This window comes from Episyrphus balteatus, chromosome 1 (assembly GCF_945859705.1).
Source record: "Episyrphus balteatus chromosome 1, idEpiBalt1.1, whole genome shotgun sequence".
NCBI classification, from domain to species: domain Eukaryota; kingdom Metazoa; phylum Arthropoda; class Insecta; order Diptera; family Syrphidae; genus Episyrphus; species Episyrphus balteatus.
In genome coordinates this window covers 167040505-167059443 of record NC_079134.1, presented here as the reverse complement: position 1 = coordinate 167059443, position 18939 = coordinate 167040505, and the positions used below count along the sequence as shown (strand labels likewise).

Here is an 18939-nt window from a genome sequence, read left to right as displayed (position 1 = left end):
GTTTTACTTAGTTTATTCTAAGTTTCTAAAAAAATATTTATGTTAAACCTAGCAACGATTAACTTTCATGCGATAAATCGCTGAGAACTTCAAATTAAAATGTCAAACGACACAAACGTCAGTTAATTTGAACTGTTTTTGAGCAATTTACCGGGAATAATTTAACAAATTTATTATTTTGGCAATTTTAATTGCAGAAAAAAAGTGTAAAATAGTGAAAGTGGCTATAAAAGTGTGTTAAATTTAATTGAAAGAATATTCATTTGACAGAATTTGTTTTGTTAATATTTTTGTTTGTCATAAATTAGTATGACCAATATAAAAACAAAAAATGAACAGTGTTCCAAAAATGTGTGTTGTGAATTTTACCATCAGTAGATGGTTAATGCTAATGAATGTGAGTAAATTATAAATTAAATTGATAATTTATTTCCTTTTTTACCACATACATCAATTTTTGAAGCCGCGTTCATTCTGTTTTGGTCAATAAAATACTTTAAGTAAAACATAAAACCCTTAAGTTCTACTATTTCTTCCCCCTAAGTTATGTTAAACTTTGGGAATTGTAGGTATATAATAACAACAAAAAAATTAAGAAAAAACATAAAATTCGTTTTTTAAAGCAATAAAACAACATCTGAAGTCAAATTGCCGAAAAAATAAGTATGCAATTTTATTTGATATTATGTTTTTAAGATTTTTAGAAAAAAAATTTGAAAATCATCAAAGCCGTTTTTTTTAAGACTAATTTTTGTACAAATGATTTGTTTGAAAAAATTTTAAAATAAAATTGGTATGCCATTTTGTAGAAATCACTAATTAATATCTAAAACCAAAATTAAAAAAAAAATCAATATCCCGTTTTCGAAAATTTGACTTTTCAAAATAAAAATGATTTTTTCAAAATTTTATTTTGAATTCGTGTTGAAATTAAATAAGTGCTTTTTTATAAAAAATTTCAATGAAATTGATGTAGTAATTCTTGACAGAAAAATAAATTTGAACAATAAATCATTTTAAAAATTAATAAAACAAGGCCGACTTCCATGGATCAAAACTGGGTTTTATGGATTTTCTCATAGTTCCTGTGGCAATAACTGAACGAAATTGTAATACAAAAAGAATTATCAAAATTGGTTCACTTAGTCTAAAGTTATGAGTTAACAAACATAAAAAAAAAAAAAAAAAAAATACAGATGAATTGAATACCTCCTCTTTTTTGGAAGTCGGTAAAAAAAAAAAAAACGCTTCTATGGCAGGTACCGTTAATACCTAATGATTTTTGAAAAAAGAATGTTTTCATCAATAGAAAGACCTTGCCTAAAAACTATCATTTGAATTTTTTTTAACAAAATCGTTGAAGCCGTTTTCGAGAAATTAAATTTTTCCGAATTTTTTATATGACAGGTACCGTTATTTTTGGTCTAAGAAAATTAATTCCAAAAACCCCTCTGAAGAGTCTCCAAACAATGCTACATATCAAGTTTGGTACCGTATTAAGAACACGAAAAACCTGCGAAATCGATTAAAAATGGTGGGTAATTTTTTTTTCAGATCTAAGTTCGTAAAACATATTTTTATACCTTTTATTATGATAATTTCTAGAATTTTATTTTATATTAATATTTTCCAAAATTTTCTTCATAATGCCAGTTACCTTTGACGATTTTGGTGTTATATTGTTGCCAAACATGTTTTAAGGAACAGATGAAAAAATAAAACAAAAAATTATAAAATTAAAACAATATATTATTCTTAAAACAATTTGTAATTTTAGTAAGTTTTTAGTTATTTTTGTTTTTTTTTTTTTTGTTTTAAAGAAGATGAAAGAACTTATCAACATTTTGATGAAGCTTCGAACGATCATAGTCTTCCTTAGTTATAATAATTTGCATATATTCCGAATGTAAGCAAATCATCTGCATTGTCTACGAGTGTAAACTTGACTTGTTCGTTTTGTCTAAAAAAAAAAGATTGGTTAAATGAATGATTTCTATACAAAATGACGAATAGAATCTTCAGATACTTACTTATCATCTTTGATATTAAATTCAAAACGATCAGTTGTCAAAGGCATCAAATTTTGATCCAAACTATTTGGCATGATTAAAGCCTTATCAGCTTTTGGAAAGTCACCCTTAATTGAAATGCTTTCAAAGACTATTTCAGGACTTACTTCAACTTTATTATCAAAAACTTTTCCACACGAGTCCAAATTTGTATCAGTACAAGCGTAAATTGAACAAAACTTATATTTTGTGTATCCAAAACCAGAGTAATTACGATCACCATCAAAAACAGCCAAATGATATTTATACGTTGAGGTACCAGGTAGTGGAGATTTTTGCTGCAATTTCAAATTAAATTGACAACAAAATGCATCATGACATATTTGTTTCTGTATAATTGAGTTGCTATTTGGTTCCAAAAGCTCTGAAGTAAATGCTTCCATACGGTATTCACGCATTAGACGAATTCCTCCGGTTGATTTTTTTCTTATTTGGTTAGAATTCGGTTCGTTGGTAAGTCTTTCTGATGTTTTAAATTCTGAGCTTTTTGTCACATTTGCAATGTATAATTTTCGTTCCGGTGTTTCTGCCATAACTGATACCAAAGCACCTTGTTTGCCTGAAAAAATACCAGATCCTGTGGTTCCTCCTGAAGGATTACTTGCTCCTGCAGCTAACAAATTCACATTATTAGCATATGCCCATGATTGTTGTAGTTGGACAGCTGTCAAAAATGGCAGTTCCGAAAACCAAAACGAACTAAATATAAAATCTGTCACACCCGAATCGACTAATTCCTTAGCAGGTGAATAAAAATTCATATCAAAACAAATAAACATTCCAAATTTGACACCAAAATCAGTGTCAAAAGTTGACAATTCTGGTCGGTACGTCACATTCAAAGCCAAATCGTAGGAATTGAATTTACGATATCTGGCAATTATTGCACCATTTCGATCAAATACAACATTTGTATTGAAATAGTTTAAAAAATTTGGCGCACATGGTCTAGGATCATTTTTGTCAGCTTGCGAAGCAGGACTGCAAGTTTCTTTTTCCAAAAGATTCACTACAATATATTTTCGAGAATATTTAGCTGCACAAGATAGATCTCGTAGAAATGATTCAAATTTGTTATTTTGACATGGAATTTGTTTTTCTTTGGGTTCTGGGATGTATGTTAGATATTGCATATTGTTCATAGTTAATTCGGGAAAGACAATTATGTCTAAATTAGCAGCTTCATCGGAATTGATAATTGCTATGTAGTCACGAAGATTGTTGTTGAGTTGATTCAATGATGATCCATGGTTTTTAGCTGGTTCAAATTCAACAACACCAGCTGCATAGAATGTATCAGCAGAAGTAGAAGCCTTAAAAAAGGATAGCTAAATAAAGTTATTTGTAACAAAAATAAATATGAAAGAAATTCTTAAATTAGTTTGAAAACAATTTACAAATTTTTGGTTTGAATTTAAAAAAATAATGGTATTTCCGATAATGTAAAAAATACATAAAATCTATTTTGTTAATAAAATTAATTAAAAACTGTTTTCAATGATTTTGATCACAAACCAAAGTTAGAAAAAAAATGTTTGAAAATCGTTAAGTCGTTTTAAAAAAAAATAATTTTTTTATACATATATAAAAATATTCTAACATTTTTCAAATATTAAATATTTTTTTAAAAATCCAAAAATGTGTTTCTTGAAAATTTTTATAATTTATAATTCTTATTTAAAGCTATAGTATTTAACATTACAACCTTGCCTATTTTGTTAAGAATAAAATTCTGTGCTTATATATTATTGAAAACTAATGATCATCACGTAAAATCCCCAGAATTTTTTTGTTTTAAATTTATTGATAACTTAATTTGTATTTGTGGGGAAGGGAAAGCCTATGCATGTTGTCTGAGTGTTTTCATTGTTATAAGCAGTCTTTCTCGCCCTTTCACAAATAAATTATCAAAATCATCTTTCTCATTCTGCCTTGAAATATCGTAATACACACAACAGAAACCCATATTAATTTGTGTTTTCTCTGGAGGAATAAATATAGACTATCTGTCTCATCTCCCGGTGAGTACAATTTTAGTACATGTTCTGCCAGAAATATTACTGCGACTACAAAAAAAAAATTGTATGATTCTATTTTCCATGCTAAAACACAAAACTTGATCGATTGGAGCTTTTAAACTAAACTGTATTGCCTTCAAATACCGACACTCTTTTTCGTTTGTGTCATGGCTAAGTGCGATCACAATGGTTGCCTAGAAACATCAATCTCATACACAAATCACAATGAGTTAATTCAATGCAAAGGTAGTACGTGCACAAAAAGCTTTCACCCACATTGCATTGGGTTGACCAGATTAGCTTCTAAATACACACACGAATTTTCAAATATATTTTATTTTCTATGTGATGATTGCCGGAACATATATTTTTGTTCGAACCCTAATGAGTTTTTGGATCAGTTTTCAACTTGGAAAAAAGAGCTAGATGCTTTAAATAATAAAAGAGCAAATGTTGAAAGAGAGAATCATCAACTACTGGTCCAATACATTGATGAGCTATCCAGTATAATTATTCGCCTAGAAAACAAAAATAATGATCAATATGATAAATTAACAAAATCCATAGATAAACTTGATTCGGTTTTAATTGAAAAAATTAATGTTTGCTCTGACGATGTTAAAAATTTAAAAAATCAGTTTACAAAGGTAACTGGCATTATTAAAGGCAAAAACGAATGTGCAGATCTAAATGCAATTAAACAAAACATAGAAAATAATGCATTTAAACTTGACGCTTTGGTATCAAATACTAAGAAAAATAGTGAAATATTATCAACTACGATGACAAACGCAGCTCGTAACGATTTATGCCATGATAGTTTGATTTGTATAACTGATGAAGTATGTGCAACAAAAACTTTAATAAATGAAGCTATCGACGAAATTAGATTAGCAAATACAACGTTAACAACTTCTCGTCTATTATTGATTCAGCCACTACAATGCATGAGCAGCTATTTCAGTCCGACATTATAAATACCAGACCCGAACTTGCTGAAAGAAGTAATGTGGATTGTGAAAATAGAAAAAAATCTTATGTAAGCATAAGTAGCCAAACGAATGAACTTTCTTCTTCTAAAAAACACAAAAAATCAACTAAACAAAAACACAAAAATGCTACTAAGCGTAATAGTACAACACAATCCCAACAACCTCTTTCAAATTCTAATTCTATTACAACTACGATACCCAATCATTTACTGCCTTCACAACCACATACACAACTCCCCCTTTTACCGCCGCTCCATTTACCACCTCCAATGATAACAACAACACCTTTATGCAATTGAACTATAGACATTTTACCGCCGCTACATTTACCACCGCCAATGATAACAACAACACCTTTATGCAACAGAACTATAGACATAAAAAGAAAGCAGATCTACATACAAAATGCTGAACGTGGAACCACCGAAATAGATATTGTCAATTTTATTGTAAAAAACTTCAAATGCTCTGACGTCATCTGTAATCAGATTGTTCCTTGGAACAAAAAAAGATCTGAGCTAAATTATCTTAACTTCAAAGTCAGTGTGCCCGAGACTTATTGTTCCCTGCTTCTTAACTTTAAAAAATGGCCCAAAGAATGCTTGGTACGAGAGTTCTTGTTGAACAAACCCCATGGCCCTAAATCAAATTTTCAAAAAACAAGACGCAGCTTCGAAAGGAGTTAAGGATTTACTACCAAAATATGTCAGGAATGAGAGGAGATTTAACTGAACTGCGGCGGATAACGTGTTCTTGTGAATACAACGCCATTGTACTCGTCGAAACATGGTTGAGAAATGATCATCTTGATGCAGAAATTTTTGACCCTTCTTGGATGGTTGTTAGATGCGACCGGACTCTTTTATCTGGTCAAAGCAAAGGTGGCGGTGTCTTACTTGCAATTCACACTTCGCTTTCCTGTTTTCCTGTTAACGTGCAATCCTCTTCATCGGATTTTAATTTACACCAACAAGTCTGGGCTAAGATTGCTGCCGAAGGTAAACATATATATATTGGCTGTTGTTATATACATCCGTGCCAACCCGTTGAAATTTATGAAGCAGCAAGTAACTCTGTTTCGTCTGTTTTGTTGACTCTAAATGATGCCGATGACTGTTTCTTATTTGGTGATTTTAATCTCCCAGGACTAAAATGGATTCCTGGCGATGAAAACAATTCAATATTTGACCCAGTTAATATTAATACTGAACAGCAATCTTCTGTTATAGAATTTTACAGCAATTATGGATTTAATCAAATTTGTAGCTTAAAAAATAATTTTTCTAATATTCTTGATCTTGTCTTCACCAATGTATATGATAATTTTGTTTTAGAGGAGACTTCATCTATTATTATAAACAAAACTAGTATTTTCCATAAAACTTTTAAACTTTCATATTTTTATAGTGATAAAACTCGTCCAAACATTAACGAGAGAAAATTTGTATTCGACTTTAAAAATGCTGATTATGTCAAAATTAACTTGTTTTTGAGTGATTATGATTGGTTTGTTGATTCGCTAACGGTTGATGAGAAAGCGCTTGAGTTTTCTGCTATTTTAAATTTTATTTTCGAAAATTTTGTTCCAAAAAAAATAGTGACTTCTAGTAAAATACCTCCTTGGTATGATAAAATATTAACTAATGTCACTTAATGTTGATAAGTGTAACGTTATTTCGTTCTTAAGGAAAAAAAATCCAATAATTTTCAACTACACCATTGTTGGACAGATATTGGTTCGAAAGGAAGAAATAAAAGACCTTGGCATTATTGTAGACAAAAAACTCACTTTTAAAGAACAAATTGACAAAATACACTCTAAAAGTATGTGTATGCTAGGGTTTGTTAAAAGAAGATCAATTGAATTCAATGACCCTTATATCACTAAAGCAATTTACTGTTCTTTGGTCCTCCCTTTGTTAGAGTATTGTAGTGTTATTTGGTCTCCTTTTTATGATATTGATGTTAAAAAACTTGAATCTGTCCAAAAGCAATTTTTGCTGTTTGCATTAAGAGGTCTTGGATGGAGCACTGAGTCGTATGTGCTACCTCGATACTCTCATCGTCTAAGGCTCATTGATATGTGTAGTCTTGCTAATCGAAGGAAGTTATCAGAGGCTCTATTCGCGTTTGATCTTCTCAAAGAAAATATTGAATCCTCGTACTTATGTTCTAAAATTACAATCAATTCTAATGTGCGCACTCTAAGACATACCAGATTTTTAAAGGAAACATTTTCAAAGACTAATTATGCCTCCCATGAATCATTTAATAGATGTTCAAAAACTTTTAATAAATACTCTGACCTGTTCTCATTTGACATAAGTAGAGAATGCTTTAAGAAAAAAATCTTGCAAAAAATGATAGATGAAGAATCTTCGTGATACGTTGCCTTTGTCGTTTTTCTATTTTCATTGTTTAAAGTCAATAATTTCATATACCTAGTTATTCGTTTTCTTAGTAATTTAAAAATGTATTAACAATTTATTTCATCTCATTTATATTTTAATTTATTTTCAAATCTTATTTATATTCTTGTTATCTATATACATAATGTATGTTGTTATTTATCTTTTTTTTAATTTTGTAATTTAAAAACAAATTTTTGTACCTTTTGTTGTCTCATTTTGACAAAATATATATATATATATATATATATATATATATATATATAAATTTTTAAAAAATAATCGGGTTAATCTTGAACGAAATATTCAGAAGCCAAAAAAAAAAACGTTCTATGGCACGAACCGTTAATAACGGTACAAAAAATATTTTTTTCTATTTCAAAAGTTGGCTCTTATGTATAATAATTTTAATTAAAATCGTTAGAGAAAATCTTAAACTTGCCCTATTATAGTATACCTACATATATCGCAAGTAAAAATAGTTTTGTTCTCAAAGCCTCCGAGCTTTAGCTGAGGGTTTTTTAACACCATTCTTATATGTAGATCTCAAAAGTGTTATAGCATGAATAAGAAATATCTAAATTTCGAATGTGGTTTGCAAATCAAATTTAAACTTCGTTAAAAGAGTTTTCCAAATGTAGGTCAGTGGGGTGTATGCGTAACATTTAAAGGAAGTTTTTAATATCAATATTTAAATAATCTGTACTTAAAAAGATTGTTTGCACTTAAAAAGATAAAAAAAACCCTGATAAAATGGTATTTTCTTTTAGGTACAAAAAAATTTTATTTTTTTTATACATTAAAGCATTAAAGAATTAATAAAAATATAAAAAATTTGAAGAAACAATTTTTTGAAAAAAATTGCCCTTGTTTTTTTTTTTAATTTTGGTTTTAGATGTTTATCTACAGATTTCCTCAATGAAATGGTTTAAACTTAAAGACTTTAAGAATTTGAAAACTTGTTCACCCTAAATACATACGGGTTTCGATTGAAATTTAAAAATTCTAATAAACCATCTCGCTATAAACTTATTTAAAGTTCCAGGTTTATATAAAACTTAATTTCTTACTTTTATTTGAGAGAAACGATTCGCAAAAAATGTGTTTGTTTGTGCGACACAGGTTGAAATTAAAAAATTTTTTTTTCTGTTATTGCAGTTTTCAAAAAGTATATAGGTAAGTTTCCAAAGTTGAAGTAAGAACGAAAGATAATCCAACAAAACGGGTTTTTAGAGCAAAAAAAAAAAAACTAATATACATATACATATAAGAAAACAAAAATTTGGAAAATGTGATTGTTTTTGTATGTTTTTGTATTAATTTTTGTACCATTATGAAATACAAATTTTTCCTAATTTTTTTTTTTTTTCAGAATCAGTCTTGGTATTTTAAAGTAAAAATTTCTGAAGTGACCGAAAACATTTTTAAAAACTCTTTCCTGCTCGAGTTAAAAAATTGTAAACACAAACACTAAATTTAAGTATTGGTTTAAAATTAAGTTTAAATTCAAAATATTTTCAGTTGATTGCTCCCAAAAAACTCGATTTTATATTTTGTTTTAACCCTCTACTGCATACGAAGCCAAATATGGTTTTGTCTGTTTTTATGCACTTTTCTCTTCTCTGTCACAAAAAAATGGTTAAGATTAAATACAATCCTCTTCTTTGTGTTTCTGAGAACCCATAGAGATAGTTTTTTCGTGTGTCCGATACAAAATAAAGGTGTATTTTATGATCACAGGTGAGCCGATCAGTCTTGTGCATTGAAATCGAAAGTGTAGAATATATTCATACTTTAAATGTTAATTACTGCGTTTGTTTGTAAAGTAAAGTGGAATTAAAAATTTATTTTTGATCGATTGTCTAATTGTGTATGCTATGAACCAATTTTGATTGAAAAAAAATTATTGGCCTGGTCTTGGGAGGGCAAAAAGTACGGAAGCCATATTTGCATTAAGGGGTTGTAAATATACACAATTTGTAAAAAATTTTTGTTGGAAAATTTTGTTTCTTAACATTGTTAATTTGCTTGGAAGCTATGTTTTACTTCAGAAATGGAGCCCCTTCGCTTTAAGAAACATTTTTCTCATGTTAACCCCATTTCCAGCGGCGTAACCACAAAAATTTTAGGGGGAGGGGGGCTCACCTATAATATTTTTCAATCATTTAATTACTTTTTAGTTATTGTAAGATCTGGGAGTGGGTGAAAATGTTGGAGCAAGACTAACTTCGACAGTGGAAAAAAAGTGAACCAGAAAAAATATATATAACGGACAAAAACAAATTGCTTTTCTCGGTTCTATGTCTTAAAATGAGCCAAATTTGAATTAATTCTTAACCTTTTGTAATGCAATGTATTTATTTTACTTTGTTTTGTTTTTAAATGATAAATATTTATCTTTTGATATTTTTAATTGTATTTTTTACATAATCTGAATAAATAAAATTAGTAAAATTTCTTACCCCTTTATGCATACGAAACCAAATTTGGCTTATAAACAAATTTTTTAAACAAATTAATTTAAACAATTTTTTTTATGTAAACCGTTTGGAACAACCCAAAGAACCCATGTAAAGCAGTTATTAATTTTTTCGTCCGCTAATATTAATTCATGCAGTAGAGGGCTAAAAATTGAATATATTTCACAAGACACAAAACAAATTGGGCAACAGATCTCCACTGGTGGTATGATGTTTTTCGCAAGTTTCTTGATTTAACATTGTATGGCTTGTAGTTAGTCTAGCGTTATGCGTGATATACCAATTGAAAGATAATTGTATCAGAATGCTCATAAATGTTTAATCAAATTTCTATCTGCTCTTGGTAAAAAGTTATAACCTGTTGAATTCTAAAATTTTATTTTACCGTTATCTCAAAATTGTGTTTACGAAAATGATTGAAATTTCTCACACATATAGTCGTAGTCATGGTCTATCATTATTTTATATATAATATTCCTCTATCTATTAAAGAAAAAAAGGTAAAAATAAAAAACGATAAAAATCGGTTAAAAACGGCCAAAAAACCTGTTTTTTAAAAACTTATTTTTCTCCTTATTCAGTCAAAACTCTTTTAACGATTCCAATTTTTTGCACATGTATGCGCATTTATCAGCCCTATATGTCTGTATAATTGTATAACTTGAGATTTTTTGAACGCTCAAAAAAAACCTAATAATCAAAAACTACCAAAAAATACCCCTAAAAAAGTAAGTATTTTTCAAAAATTCATATTTCTAAACGCAGAGTGTTGGAAAAAAATCCGTATGAAACGCCTAATTTTTTTTCCTTCATCTTTCACCTGGCACCTTTAGAATTGTCAAACAAAATTTCCCCTACCCACAATCAACATTTTGTCATACCCACAACACCTGATCAATGTTCAAACAAAACGTTATAGCGGAGTTCCAGAATTTTTTAAAATTTTTTCTTAAATGCAGTTATCCTTAAATCAGTCTCCTCTATCTATAACAAAAAAAAAAATCAACTCTCTACGACCACGCGTTTAGATTTTAGCCCAAATTTCATCTTTTCGTCTTACCCCTGTTTACCCTATTAAATGACGGAACTTTTAAAAATCCTTCAAATAAGCTTTCGGAGATTTTTGTATCTCTAATAATTTATTTTTAATTTTGAATTTAAATTTTTTGCCGCACTGCGAAAGTGCGAGAGTGTAACGCTAGAAAATGGCGTAATTTTTTTGTGGTGGCTGCCATGGTTCATCGATTTATAAGACGTTATCACGTCAAAAAAGTAGTGTTTAAATAACGCAGTGATGCGTGCAGTCAAATGTTTTGTTATAGATTAAATTTTCCTTCAAAATAAAAGTTTTGAATTTTGAATAAATTTGAATAAAATCATAAGAATATACCTATTTTTTGATGTAATAACAAACAAAAAATACATATAAATGATGTTGGTAAGAATAATTTGACTGAAACCTGTTTAGTTTTTAGTTCACCTACATGTTGAGTTAAAATGATGTAAATATAAAAACAAAGAAGCACTAAAGCAAAAACACACAAACTGACACACGCAGTGACAAAAATCACTTTCTTGAACTTTTCGATTGACAAGCCGGCAATACTAATTTATTTCATTACAAAATCAAATTCTCAACTGGTTATTTGAGAGTTTTCATATTCTCAGAGACATAAATAGTAGAGTAACTAAAGCAAATTATTAGGGAACCCGGCCGAACAGCTCTGATTTTGACGATTTTTTTTTTTCAAACGTAGGTAATTAAAAATACTTTAAAATTGCCGATGTTGCCGTATTGTTTTTTAAAATTAAAATTAAATTTTTTTTGAACAAAACCATTTTTTTGCTTAAATTTCATAAAACAAATGATAGCAAAACATTCTCTAGGTAATTTAAGGAAAAAAAGTATAAAGGAGTAAGGGACAATCTTCCACCGTTTAAGCGATAAATGCAATTTTCTCACAATCTGACTTCAAACACAAAAACAAATATTTTGAAAAAAACGGCAACACCTACAATATTTTTAAATACATTTTTTAAAAGCCAGAAGCTCATTTTTATCTCTTAAATTTAAATCCACTAAATTTAATAAAGAGTTTTTGAAAAAATGGTACTCAAACTCAGAATTAAAAAAAAAAATGTTTAAGAAAAAAATTTTAAATGACTTTTTTCCAAACTTTTTCTAATAAAATATGAATTTATTTTAAAAAAATTTTTGGCCATAAATATTATATCTAATATCTATTACAGTTTAAAAAAAAAATTAAAAATTACTTCAATTTCAATGGGTTTTTTTGATAAAAACTGAATTTTTGCATTGAAATAATTGATTTTCTCAAAGACTTTGGAAAATTAGAACTTTAAATTTTTGCTATCTAACTTTCAACAGTAAGGGTTATTAAATTAATAAAAAATAATTTTATATTTAGAAGTCGAACTTTAAAAAAAAAAATAAGTTAAAATTTTTTCCAAAACTTCTATTCAAAAAAGTTCTTCGAAAATGAAATACTTTTTAATTTTTTTCATAAACCGTAATACATATTGACATTTCCTTTTATAATTTCAAATCATAATAAATGTGGCCAAAAAAATTTGAAAAAAAAAATGCATTTTATATTACGAAAAAGTTTTAAAAACCACATGTTAAAATTTTTTCAATAATTATTTTTTCAAAAATCGGAGTTGAGTTAATATTCTTTCAAAAGCCCTTAATTCAACTAACTTAAATTTAATTTTACAAATATGACTAAGCTTCTAGCTTTTTAAAAATGTACATTTAAATATTGTAGGTGTTGCCGTTGTGTTCAAATATTTTTTTTTTGTGTTTGAAGTCAATTAATAAGAAAATTGCATCTATCGCTTGAACTATGAAAGATTGTCCCTCACTCCCATATATTTTTTTTTCTTGAATTTCCAAGACAATCTTTTGGCATCAATTAATTTATGAAATTTAAGAAAAATTTTTGAAAAAAAAATTTTTTTGTTCACAAAAATCTTCAATTAAATTTAAAAAATCAAAACGGCAACACCGGCAATTTTTAATCTATAGACCTTAAAGTATTTTTAATTACCGACGTTTGAAAAAAAAGATCATCAAAATCTAAGCTGTTCGGCCGGGTTCCCTAATATTGCCAATTTTTTAGCTTTAGTTACTATACTAAAAGGCAATAATGGGAGCTGAAAGTGAATTTTAACCCCATTTCATATTAGAAATTGTCAGTGCAATATTTCTTATCATTTTCTCAACTCAATCCTATCTTTATTATTCATAAACAGGTAAAGTTAAATAGCTAGAAACAACAATACCTACTGTTGTTTACATCATAATATATATATATATATAATCATAAAATTAGTCTAAACACTCACACAGACAAAACAACTTTTACCTCTACAACTTACTTTTAGAAATAGTAAAATTGCAATCACTTACTTTGAATGACGGAATTGCTAATGCAATTAAGAGCAACAAACTAAAGAAACGCATTGAAACCATGTTATCGAACGTTTATTAAAAGCTTTACACAATAAACAACTTTATGAAAAACTGAATATCAACTTCGAATGACGATTGTTTTATATACAAAAATCAGCTGAAAAAGAAAGTTTAATGCTGAATTGTTAATTAATTGATAAAATGATAAAGAATGTTGGTACAATTTCTGAGGCCTGTTCGATTCGTTTGGCAGGAAACTCTTGAAAATTTCCATCTTTATTCATCTGAAGATAACGAATTTATCATATTGTTCTGATGTTTAATTAGTCGTTAGAAGATAAAGAAAAAATAATAATTGATCCGGAAATTAGTTAGATAGTGCTTGGTGTTAAGGCCAGTCAGATCTGTTTATCTTTGAGTCAATGATTGTACCAGCTGATTAATTACCCAATTGAGTACAGGTAAAGATCATAATTTTTAAACCAGTATCTCCAGTTGGTAGGTACTTAGAAATACTTTTAACTTTTCCTTATTAAGTGTTTGTTTAAATTCATGCTTTAAAGTTTTCCATTTTGAAGTTTAACCTCATTCTTTTTGACTTTTCCCTTGTGAAGAAATAAACTTTCTCTAACTTAACACTATTTACCTCTAACCTTTTTATTCTAATAAAATGAAGTCATTTCAAAAATTATTTCTTCCGCTCTCTGGGTTAAAACAATTTTTATGTTTATTTAAGTACATGATTACGAAACAATGTAAACTCATCTCAAAAATTGATAGATACCCGGAATTTATGATATATTATTATATGAGTGCTCATCCATGTAAAATTTTTGAATTGAGCTCTGACACAAAGAAGTTTATAGGAGGGTATAATATTTATCAAGAAGAAGAAGAAGAAGAAACAACAACAACCCCTCATTGTCAAGAGTGCTTAACAAAACAATTCAATTTTCAAATTTGCATACATAAATACATGACAAACATACACCCAAAAATATATATATAAGACACTTATAAATATTTTTGGAAATATATACTTACACAGTGTATACAATTTCATTCACGCGATTTCCTTTCACGCATATACAAAAGCTTAATTGAATGAAGGTCTTTTATTCTTATTTGTTACACCTTATAGCATGCCATTAGGGGAAATTTAATGTTATTTCTCATTTACAGTTCAGTGAATATATATTTTTTTAAAGGTATGTACTTAACTCATACCTATTCCACCTACTTGGTTATTATTATAAAGCAATATTATATGAACAATCAAACACGAGTCCTTTAAAATGAAAGATGTGGTTTGAGGGAAATTATAGAAAATTTAATTTTCAAACAAAGATCTTTGGAAATTTGGTTTTTGAACTGAAAAAGTTGTCATATCCTGAATTCCTTTTCTTGATATTGTTTTTTCTTTTGTTAAGAAAAACCTTTATATTTATGTAGCTTAAATTTTTTGTAAGTGTCTTCTTCAAAATTATTATTTTCAGTTGTAAGTTTGTTTGCCTTGCTATTAAGAGTAAATAAATATTAGTACCTATTTCTTATTAAACAGCTATGAATTATTCAAGTTTTCTAGTAAACTCGTGAAAATTCAGTACAAAAATTTTATCCAAAGTTTCCCTTCAATCCATTACGGTAAGTCGATCGTAGAACATCGATAAAATGTAAGTACTACTTGAATATAATTTAGGTATAGGGAAGGGGTGAGATTTGAAAAGGGACTTGGTGATAGCTGGTGATAATTGAAACACAAATTTTAGACAATTATGTTTATATTTTTGTGTAATGATGTGTTAATCATTTACAACATAATATAGAAGGTTAAGTGTCTAATTTAAAACATAAGGGACAAAACACCATTAATTGCAAAAATCACTCGGACCATATTCGACCCCTCCAATTTATACATACATATAACAAAAACTCTATAAATTTTAAACTCGCTATGTTTGTTAAACTAGCCAAAAACAAGATCCCCAGAATATTTATGAAGAATTTCCTTTTATCTGAAAACTTTTTATCTGGCACAAAATTGTATGGTAATTAGGCCAGTTTTCAACTTTTAAAATTGGTAATTAAAGCCTACCACGCTATAAGTGTGCAAAATTGATTGAAAATCGTTAAATTCGTTTTCGAGGAAGTTTCAATTATGCACTTCAAAAATCCATCCACCCGTCTAGACAATGGAAATATGTACCTTCTGAAATGAGATTTTCCGTTTCGCATCAGCAGCGTACATTGAATAATTAAACATAATGCAAGTGACATTGATATTTTCCCAAGCGTTATTTTTTTTTCAGCAATATTGTGTATACTTATACCCAAAGAGAACGGAACTTGTCCAATATACATAATTTTGTTTCCAAAAATTTATTTATAAAAAAAAAGCCAATCCCCCTACTCTTACATATGTATGTGTTTTAAAAAGAAAAAAAGTACGTATACACCACAGTGCACGTGTTAATAATGTTAATTACAATTTTGGCCTAAATGCTAACAAACCCTAATTGAAATATTTGAATTATTTTTTGGAATTTAATAAACACTTGCAATCAATATTTTAACAAAATTTTCATCATCTTGACCTCAGTGTTAAAAAATTAACAGAAAAAACAAAAACCTATCAAAAATAAAAACTTAAAAATATTTCTTCAGCCTAGTTTATTCTTCTTATTTTAAAAATTTTCAAAAAAAAAAAAAAATAAATTGTGTATTCAAAAGCCAAAAATCCTTGAAGGGGATATTTGGTTACTAAATAACCAAATCTATAATAAAAAATACTAAGCAAAATATATACCTACCAATTTTTTTTCAATATTTACCAAAACATCTTTTTAAATGGTTCTGATATCCACACGAAATAGCTTTGCCATTTGATTCCTTGCTTAACAATAAATTTAAGGAAGATGAAGGAATGGAAATCTTTTGAACTTTTACTTTATATAAACATTTTCCAAGATTTTTAACACAAAAAATGGTATGCAATTTTTAAAAAATTATTATTATTGTCATTTAGAAAAATTTTACTTTATAAAAACAAAATTTTGATAGTTCTTAAAAAATCAAAAAATTAATTCCTTGCATACTTTGTAAAATTTTTATAGTTTTATTTTTATTGCAGCAAAGATTTCGTTTTTTTCATCAGTGCCAAAGGGCGTTTTTAATGAGTAGGAAGTTGTTATTATTCCAAAAAGCAGGTAATTTAAATTGAATTTTTGTCTGTACGTTCAATTTGCTATGGAAAGGGAAATCAAGAACTAATTGACTCCGGGAAACTTTTTTAGGATAGAAAGTAATCAAGTGACTTTCCATACAATATTAGACTTATGTGATGCATTGTAAACGATAACGTTATCTGTAATTAACTTATAAATGATCCAGTTCAAACTCTACTCTTCTTCCATTCTTCCAACAATGTAGTTTCTTCCTTCTTCATTTTCTTTCTTTCATTCGGCCCTGTTTTGATCTCGGTTCGACTCTCGCACGTATCTACTCTATCTACGCTCGTGTTCCATCTGAGATTTGTTGGCCATTATTCTTAGATCTTAAAATAAATTTCTAATAATTTTTTGTCTGCATCTTGCTTCTTAGAACCTTTATAACTAACTTATAATTAACTAAGCAATGATTTTTTAATTATAATTTGTTAAATAAACCGTGCCTACTCGCAAGAGAAGCCTCTCAACACACCAGAGGCGTAGCCATAAACAAAAAATACCAAGACTGGAAACTCGGCGGTCAACTGACGTTTGCCTACAAGCTGCGAGGTGTGGTGAATGTCGTGAACCTATCGTTGTGTTCGTGTCAAATGTGTGGTGAATGTCGTGAATCTATAAATGTGTGCGTGTTAACGTCATTTACCAACGTGGTGGCTTTCACATATATTCACAGACAGCACTGTACACAAAAGGGTTTCGGGGGGGAAGACGTAGGAAATTTTCCAATCTTGGTATTTTTTGTTTATGGGCGTAGCTGCTGCTGTATCAGCTGTATCAACAACTTAAAACACAACACCCAGGGGCGGAGTTTACCTACTACTTAACAAAAAAGGAAATAGAATTAAACATTTCTGCGGGAGGATCATATTTAGCTATAAATAGGGCCACACACCACTCACAATATTCAGTTTGGCTGCGGTCGTCAACGAAATAACATCGACAGTCAGCTCCTGGCACCGGTAAGTGTGACTCTTGGGACATGTCTCATGGGATATGTCTCATGAGACATGTCTCATGAGAAATGTCTCATGGTACATGTCTCATTAGACATGGGATATGTCTCATATCTCATGAGCCATTTTTCATGAGACATTTCTCATGAGAAATGTCTCATGACATTTCTCTTGAGATATTTCTCTCCAGACATTTCTCTCCAGACATTTCTCTCAAAACATTTCTCTCGAGACATTTCTCTCGAGACATTTCTCTCGAGACATTTCTACCGAAACACTTCTTTCGAGACATTTCTCTCGAGACATTTCTCTCCAGACATTTCTCTCCAGACATTTCTCTCCAGGCATTTCTCTCGAGACATTTCTCTCGAGACATTTCTCTCGAGACATTTCTCTCGAGACATTTCCCTCGAGACATTTCCCTCGAGACATTTCTCTCGAGACATTTCTCTCGAGACATTTCTCTCGAGACATTTCTCTCGAGACATTTCTCTCGAGACATTTCTCTCGAGACATTTCTCTCGAGACATTTCTACCGAAACACTTCTTTCGAGACATTTCTCTCGAGACATTTCTCTCCAGACATTTCTCTCCAGACATTTCTCTCGAGACATTTATCTCGAGACATTCATCATGAGAAATTTCTCTTGAGACATTTCTCATGAGAAATTTCTCTTGAGACATTTCTCTTGAGAAATTTCTCTTGAGACATTTCTCTTGAGACATTTCTCTCAAGACATTTATCTAGAGAAATCTATATAGCGACATTTATCTAGCGACATTTACCTAGAGACATTTAACTAGCGACATTTAGCTAGCGACTTTTATCTAGAGACATTTATCTAGCGACATTTATCTAGAGACATTTATCAATCCACATTTATCAATCCACATTTATCTATCGACATTCATCTATCGACATTTATCTATCCACATTTATCAATCCACATTTATCTATCGACATTCATCTATCGACATTTATCTATCCACATTTATCTATCCACATGTATCAATCCACATTTATCTATCCACATTTATCGATCCACATTTATCTATCCAAATTTATCTACCCACATTTATCAATCCACATTTATCTATCGACATTTATCTATCGACATTTATCTGGAGACATTTATCTTGAGACATTTGTCTAGAGACATTTGTCTAGAGACATTTATCTTCAGACATTTATCTTGAGACATTTATCCATCGACATTTATCTATCGACATTTATCTATCCACATTTATCTATCCACATTTATCAATCCTCATTTATTTATCCACATTTATCAATCCACATTTATCTGTCGACATTTATCTATCGACATTTATCTAGAGACATTTATTAATCGACAT

General features: G+C 29.1%; 1 protein-coding gene across 1 annotated transcript; it reads right to left on the bottom strand.

Moving 5' to 3' along the window:
• Window positions 1–1686: 1686 nt before the first annotated feature.
• Window positions 1687–16439, bottom strand: LOC129912090 (vanin-like protein 1). The gene is made up of 3 exons (XM_055990201.1): window positions 16235–16439; window positions 2031–3382; window positions 1687–1960 (listed from the first exon to the last, which is right to left on the bottom strand). Exons 2-3 carry the CDS (start codon window positions 3209–3211, stop codon window positions 1876–1878), a joined length of 1266 nt encoding a protein of 421 aa, XP_055846176.1. The 5' UTR covers window positions 3212–3382; window positions 16235–16439; the 3' UTR covers window positions 1687–1875.
• Window positions 16440–18939: the final 2500 nt, after the last annotated feature.

Excerpts from the sequence above, each read along its gene's own strand:
- LOC129912090 (XM_055990201.1), bottom strand. The coding sequence starts at position 3,211 with ATGAACAATATGCAATATCTAACATACATCCCAGAACCCAAAGAAAAA. Across the intron at positions 1,961-2,030 it reads TTTAATATCAAAGATGATAA|ACAAAACGAACAAGTCAAGT; the intron begins GTAAGTATCTGA and ends TTTTTTTTTTAG.